The 8,010-nt window shown below is 40.3% G+C and overlaps 1 protein-coding gene across 1 annotated transcript in view; it reads left to right on the plus strand.

Moving 5' to 3' along the window:
* Window positions 1-7,954, plus strand: part of LOC108578822 — a 41,779-nt gene extending 33,825 nt beyond the window's left edge. The window contains 14 exon segments of the mRNA XM_017942222.1: window positions 297-601; window positions 1,572-1,643; window positions 2,664-2,887; window positions 3,130-3,227; window positions 3,557-3,868; window positions 4,297-4,683; window positions 4,756-4,994; window positions 5,426-5,706; window positions 5,779-5,935; window positions 6,032-6,234; window positions 6,308-6,456; window positions 6,524-6,835; window positions 6,915-7,324; window positions 7,405-7,954. Coding sequence (XP_017797711.1) covers window positions 297-601; window positions 1,572-1,643; window positions 2,664-2,887; window positions 3,130-3,227; window positions 3,557-3,868; window positions 4,297-4,683; window positions 4,756-4,994; window positions 5,426-5,706; window positions 5,779-5,935; window positions 6,032-6,234; window positions 6,308-6,456; window positions 6,524-6,835; window positions 6,915-7,324; window positions 7,405-7,954 — 3,699 coding nt within the window.
* Window positions 7,955-8,010: the final 56 nt, after the last annotated feature.

Here is an 8,010-nt window from a genome sequence, read left to right on the forward strand (position 1 = left end):
ACCGATGAAAACATTAGGTGTGCGAATTAATTTAGTGCCTTTTTTTCACAAGCTTAAACGTTTTACACAGTTTTAATGTTCCAAATGATCTTCGCTATTTCGTATGACTTTTTCCCATTTATTGGACGAATTCCCTCTCTGAAAGAGTACGGCGACTTCGAGTCGATCGAGAGCCCTCGAGACTTTTCGAAAAAAAGGCACCGAATTAACTCGTACACCTAACAAAATTTGAAATTTATCCTTGTTGCAAATTTGTAAAAGAAAAAAATGAATCGAAGGACGAACTGAATTCGCAGAAAGAGCCAGTGGAGTTCGACACCTCTCATTTACGCGGCGCACCGGCCGAAGTTGAGGCACTGGTTCACAATATCAAAGAGGTCGCGCAGCAATTCCTCTACCACTGGCGAACATTCCCCATCGTCCTTCCCTCTTCGTTGTCCACGTGCACAGAGGGCGAGGACACCCTCGCGAGGAAGAAACACCACCTGAGGGACCTGTTTGTCGCGCCGAGCTTCGACGAATTGGATTCAGTTGCGGTGGATAGCAAGGGTGAGCCGAGGAGATTGACGAAGAAACAGCTGGAGAGCATCAGCAAACGAGGGTAGGTATCTCTGTATAAAAAGAAACGTTACTCAGATATTTCTCTGTCTCTTCTTCGTAGGTAGCCAGTAGTGTCAGTCAATCTTAAGCTCTCGCACAGTCGTCTTTAACACCTGCAGTTGCGATACCTACACGATGAAGCGCTTTTTTGTTTTACGCATCGAGAAGATTTCAACGAAGAATTGGAGAATTTGGAAGGAGAAATTGTGCCGGTGATTTAGAAGTTTGTAGTCATTGTGAAATAGTTTAAACACGCTGGAAAGGAGAGAGATATACGAATTAGAGGTCACTTTCGTAATCACCAGCACAATTTCATCGAAATTATTTTCTGAGATTACAAAAATTGCAACCGACGGATTAATGACGTTGATCTTTGAATTGAGTACTTGCTTCGAGACACGATTTACGTATCCGTAGCGATTGTCTTCCTTAGAACTAGTGATTAGTAGCGTTTCTTTGCGCACAGCAGCGAGCAAGAGAGAAAATCGCGTCGTATCTACTAACGATTCACAAATTAATCGTTAAAAGCTTGAATGAAGCTCTCTCTCTCTCTCTCTCACTAAAAGGCAGATGCTAGTTGTTCTCTATTTTAGGTCGTGTATAAAAAGCTTGAATGAAGCTCTCTCTCTCTCTCTCTCTCTCTCTCTCTCACTAAAAGGCAGATGCTAGTTGTTCTCTATTTTAGGTCGTGTATAGGCGAGATAGATCATTTCGAAGAATTTTTATCGAAATTGTACTACATATGTTGTAATGGATACAGACGGGAGAGAATCGTAGCGAAAAGTCAAACAGGTGTTTTTTTTTTTTCTAATTCTATTGCTTGATTGTTCGAATAATAAGGTGAAAAAAATGTACGATCGAATTTAAGCGTGGTTCACGACGCCTCGAAATTCTCGTGTTGGGATCAGTATGACAAATCACACGTTGCCGCTGTACTCTGTGTCTGATATTTTCTAACGATTTTTGTAAAGCTTTCAGAAGGAGAAGTACGGAAAACCGAAGAAGCTGAATGCCACTCAATTGGAGAGCATTCGAAGATGCGGGTATGTCACTACACCAGCGTCATACAATATTCAAAGTTGTCTCGAAAAAAACAAAAAAAGATCGATAAAAGAAAAAAGAAAGAAACGATACCTTGTACGGTGATTATGGAGATACACTGGAATCACTTTATGTTCCTCGTCACCTCTTGATAATAATAATAAAAAAATTAAACAAGCAAAAAAAAAAAACGAAACCTCAATCTGAACAACCTGTAAATGCCACCACTACACACTGAAAACACTCTCTGAAACAGCATGGTTCACAACATCATCTTCGTCCCGAGTTACTTCGTTCATCTCCCCGGAAACAGAAAATCGAAAGTACAAAAAACGAGAGGCATCACCGAACGAACACAGAAAATCACTCCTTTTTAATCCATTTCGTACGGACGATGGGTTTCGTAGAGTTCACCACACGCAGCTTCTAACAAAATAATAATAATAACACCTAAGCAGAAATCGCAGCATGAATAGTAAACGTATCTAGCTATTAGAAAGAAACAAAGCACGATTTCCGTATAGCACATAGATGGTGTAGGTGTTTTATTCGTTTTACCTTCCATAGCCATTAGATCATGCTTGCATCATAGCCAGTAAGAATTTTACCTGACACTAGCTTTACTAGCCTCCACGGGGGAAATGAATCAGGTTAAAAATGGGGCCGAATATGTGAATTAATATATAAAAAAAGAGAATATATATATTTATACCAGACACTATTCAAAAATCTTCTGTGAATATGTAAAAAGAAATTTGGAACACAACCTTACCCACCTATTTTCCAGGATGTTCTTTTCGTTCTGCTGCATACCGTGTACATGTCGAATGTTTCTTTCATTTATCGGGTGTTGTAGACATACGACGATATAGATTCTGTTCACGAATTATCGCGACGTATTTTCTTTTTTTTTCCTTCTCTCTCTCCCTCTCTCTATCACATTTTTTCATCCTTTTGAAATTGATCGTTTCTTTTCTTCCTTTTTTTTCTCATTTTCGTTCATTAGCGATCGTACATTTCAGAGAGTTCGAAGTGGATTCGATCAATTTCGCCGGGCAAACTCACCGATGGAGATTGAGCGGACTTCTTCAGCGTGGCAGGGATCGAAGGAGAGACGCGTTGCTACGAGATCTAGCTTTGTCGACGAGATTCCTCGTGGTGACGGGGAAGGCCAGACTGGTCTCCCATTGCTTCAGCGTTTCGCAGTCTTTGAAAGCGTTATTGACAGGACTGTTGCGGCTTCTCGGTAAGAATTCGTCGGAGAAAGTTCTTCGCTGCTTTCGTGGATCATTCAACCCTTTGCACAGACGACGTTGCGTTTCGTCGTGATCGCGACAAAGTTACTCGAAATTTGGAATTTCTTTTCACGAGCAAACCTCTGTCGTACTTCAGGCTGTTCTTTTTTTTCAACGTACACATACACGTGGATTTATCGTCGTCAAAGGGTTAAAGAGAGATATCTTTAGTAATCGAAGGACATTGTTTTAGATATAATAATCGGTGTGCCGTCGCTTCAAGCACACAATTTAGATGCCAAAATCAGGGAGGAGCGGTGTCGATACTTGGTCGCTGAACTAGTGTGCAGGGTAAGCAAGATGAGAGTTTTCATTTCGAGAGAAGAGCGCAATTATTCTACGTAATTCCATTTATTCATTCACGAAGAATCTTTATTCTTTCGTGGAAAGTATTTTCATACTTTTGACACACTTTCAAATTTTCAATCAATTTGTACAGCAAAATTTAAACGTTTCTCAATGGTACAGATATACATATATACCTTCTTTCATTTCTAAGATATTGACGCAGAAATAAAAATTAAGGGAAAAATTGCTCAGGTTTCAAAGGGTTGATGAACAACGATTTAACGAAATGTGCTAACTTTAATAACGTTTACATATTTCGTGGCGATTTGCAGCCCGAGTATGAAGACTCTCTGGAACTACTGTGCGGCTTCGTCCGGAAACAGCTTCGACGAGCGACCACGGAGAAATTCGAAGTGGAAAGAGAATTGTCGCAACTATTGCCTATATCGGTTCCATTCGTATTCGGAACACCTGCCGGAGCAGTGGTTGATCTTAGATTATTTAGCAGAGACATTATCAAAAAAGCTTTACCGATTCTATATGCTATTTTGGAGAGAGAGACACGAGGCTGGTTTCTTCATTTCAGAGAAAGACTGATATCAGAGTTGAGAGCACGGAAAAAGCCGGACGAAGAGATCGAAAGAGTACGTGTGATTCAGATAAGAGTAGCCTAACAATAAGTTAAAAGAGATCTGGAAGTATTGATAAAATAAATATCCTACGATAATAAAACGAACTTGGTTAGATCGCTCTTTAAATTACCAAATACAATTAACTCGCTTACAGTGGAAGACGAGTGAAATTTTGAACACGATGATTATATGATAGAAAGTATTTGGACAAAATTTTTATTACTCTTTTAACCCCTTGCGTACAATTTCTAATTTTTTTGCATAAATTCGAATTAATTTCTCTGCAGGTTCTGCATACACTGTGTTCACAAATAATTAACAAGTCAACAAGTTATTAACAAGTTCGTAGAAGAACGAGTTTGACTCGTCATAAGTAGAATGTTATGGAACGTATGGATACGTTATGGAACGTATTCTTACCAAGTTAACTGACTTTTCAGGAAGTGAACGAGGCTGTTATGCGCGAATATCTGCAACGAGTGTTCTCCAATATTCTGTCGCATCCGGACATACTCGATTTGGGTAACGGGATCGCTCAGCTGTTGGTCCAACAGGCACAGTCGGTTGTGCTGATGCATCGAGCCGTGGAGACGGTGCAGCTGAAGCTGTTACAAACGAAGGAAGCACTGAGATGTCATATCGAGAACGAGCATCCGGTTCTATCTCGAATAGAGCCGTGGATGAGAGACAGAATGCGAGAAGTCGAAGACAAATTCATCGAAGAGTGCGAATGGTGCGCTCACGAGGAGGCTCTTGCGTTGTGCACCCATCAGAATTTACAACAGACGGTTTACTTTCTTAACCGTGATCTAACATTTATGAAAGAGGTACACGAATGAATAATTCATATTGTCCTGTACGTTTTACAAGCGTATTACAAACTGTGATATTTCCCTCAGAGAGAGCCAGTTTTACTGAAAGAATTGCGCAAAGTGAAAACACCCACAAGAAGCTTCCAATGGCCGACACAGATATGGCTTCCGAAGAATTGGATCGTCAGACGTAATTTCCAGGGTCAGTCTGAAATCATACCAACGGTACTCAGCAACACTCCGACGTCTATCACGACGCCACGCGCCGATCCCAGTCAGCCTGTCTTCTTAGTAGAGAGAGAAATCGTACATACAACTACGACAAGGTATATATACAGGCATCGTGTCTTGTAAAATGTAGTATCGATAGGTAGGGTATTGTAGAACTACGTCAAAAATGGAGAATACAATTTTGCTTCGAAAGAAACTTTGTTTTGGAAAAAATCGATTTTGAAAATTTATTGGTTTCGTGTAAATACCAATGTTATACCCTTTGGCTATCGTTTCATTTTGTTACTAGTCGTGTTCAAAGATCAAATGTGAAATGAAACAAAATTTATTTATACGGAGAAACTCTTTCCTCCCGACCGTGCAATAAATTTACGATATATTTTTTCATGAAGAATCATATACTGCCCACTGGACGCCCTGTATATAAATCTACAGAAGAAAGAATAATTGAAATGACAAAGAGTGAAAATGATCATAACTTATAAATATGTGGAAATATGATTAATACTAAAACATATATGAACAGATGGCCTATGTGGCGTTGGATCAACTATGTAGCCAGGACATGGTGTTGGACTTGGAATGCGATGTTCCTGTTAGGCGTAGCAGTACCATGGTGTAGTCCAGTCTCCATACGAGCTTTGCTGCTCGTGCAACCCTTCACACCCGATTTAGAATTGAGCCAACTGAACGGAACCCTGTTCCCTAGGAAATCATCACAAATGCCCACTCTTTGTTCACGTTTGATAGCTCTTTGGAGACACATTAGTAAAAGTCGGACGCATTTCGAAACGGAACCGGACACTGGTAAATTTAATTAAAGTTATATTTAGATGTTCTAATTTATCGACCAAGTAATCCTGTTCTCTCGGTATGCAGGATTCATTGGAAAGGGAATGACAAGGCATTTAAACAGGCTATGGAATTATGGCGTGAAAGGTCTTTTAGGAACACTCATCATATTATTTGTTTTTCCTGTTGTCTGCATAGTCACCAGTTTAGGATCACTTCTTATTGCACTTACTGCAATTTTGTGGTTCGTTGATTGTATAATCATTACTGTATCTTCTATTGATCATTAAGAGAAAAATTAATGATTCTTTTTTTCTTTTTTTTTTAATTTATATTATAGGATGCCTTTGATTACTTTAACGTTGCACGCATTCATGGCGCTCATCATGGATTTGGATAGCCCGGAACCAAGTAGGAATCGATATTTGGTGATTATGGAAGCATTAGTCTGGAATATTGGTATACAAGGCTGTCTACAACCGATCGCAGCGTTAATTGTAGCTCTTCTTTTCTGTCCCATCATTTCTTTTGTGATACTTACAAGTACGTTTGCAACACTTTGATTGGCCCAGTAACGTACTTCATCTATTTAAAATACAACGTCGTTACCTTACAGTTGCTGTGATACGTTATTGGATTAGAGTGGTCTGGGACACGACTATGTTCCATTTAGTAATAAAGAACAGGGGTCGTATACCTGCCAGTGATAGTTTCGTGGTTAAAAGAATAGCTGGACCAGGACTAACTTCCGATTATTATTACCAAGTAGGTGTTAAAAATTAATAAAACGGCTGTATGGCTGTAGCGTTAATGGTTTCGTTGTTATTTATAGATTAGGCCTGAGCAAGCATTAGCTGCGTTCGAAGCAAAACTGGAGCTGGATGAACTGTTAGCCTTTCAACAGGAAATAGAACGATTGATCACGCAACCGCAACGAGATTTCACTCAGTTCGTAGAAGCCTGTTTCGGTCCGTTTGCTGCCAGTCTAGCCAAGACGAAAGATCCATACAAATCGCTGGAAAAGGAAGCCAAAGATCTGATCGCCGTGTTGCACGAGAAATTAGATAGACGTAGGAAAAATTTACAGACTGGTCTTGGAATGGTAGTGAGAAGTAAAATAAAGCTTACCACCTTCGATTTGAAGGTACTTCACTGATCAAACATTTTCCAACACTTTTTCTTTACGCTTGTCAATTTATCAACGTATAATAATGATGGTGCAGGTGGTAATACAACAAGGGGCGCTTATGTTGGAACGTCTTTATCCAACTCACGTGTTCGCAAGATTATCTGGAAACGAAGAAGATTTCTGGGAAAACAAAGGTTTAAGCGTTGGCGACTGGGCCGGTTTAGCTGGCCTCATGTACGCGGACATTTTCAGCTTGAATTTCCTTCAGCCTCTCGACGACGCTGATACAAAATTCAGATTAGAACCTCATCCAGGAGTCGATTTGTCGCGTTATACGGACATGGTTCATAGCACCGAGATCGGTGGTACCAACGGGCCAGACTTACTTGGCGCTGTTTACGCACCACGTGGAAAGATACAAGTCTACAGCCCTTCTTTGGAAGTATCAGCTTTCAATCCACGGTCTAAACAGAACAGTAACAGTAGAAAATCTGACAAACGATGGTAGATAATATTTCATATCTTTTCTCTGAGAGTATAGTATAGAAATAGAAAAGTCATTCACTTTTTAGCGAAACTGGGAGACTTCTGACATCGACAAAAATTAGAAGACGCACAACGTCGGCCATTGATACAGGAGAGGGATGCTGGCAACCGTGGAAACGACAAATTCGTCCGTACAGTGCAGAAAAGTTGCTCATTCCGCTTCCGATCCCGCATCCGGCGCATATAGCCGTCACTATTCATAATCGTGATTCCGAAAATCCGATCCCCCTCGATTCAGAACTCTGTCAGAACATACTGAAAGCTATCGAGGAATCGCCTGGTGAAATGTCCACTGACTATGTTAGTCGTTACAGAGGGGCTGCGGATTCTAGTTTCGATTCGGTAGCTTCGCATTCCTCGGTCTCTGTTGAGACTGGCTTGGACAAAGATAACGAAACGCAGGAGACAACGAATACCGAGAAAGAAGGTGAAACTTATCATTGGACACTGTCGAATTGGGGTGGTGGTATGACCAGAAGAAGAAACAATTCTGGATCTATAAAAGTTGATCTTGCATCTCCAGAAGATGTTACTCTGGACACAGATGCCACCAGAGTAATGTTCAGTACATACGGAACAACTGTTTGAACTAGATTTACTGTTGCACCAGGTAAATATACTATATAAATATATAAATATATTAT

Source organism: Habropoda laboriosa, unplaced genomic scaffold (assembly GCF_001263275.1).
Source record: "Habropoda laboriosa isolate 0110345459 unplaced genomic scaffold, ASM126327v1 scaffold62, whole genome shotgun sequence".
Classification (NCBI taxonomy): domain Eukaryota; kingdom Metazoa; phylum Arthropoda; class Insecta; order Hymenoptera; family Apidae; genus Habropoda; species Habropoda laboriosa.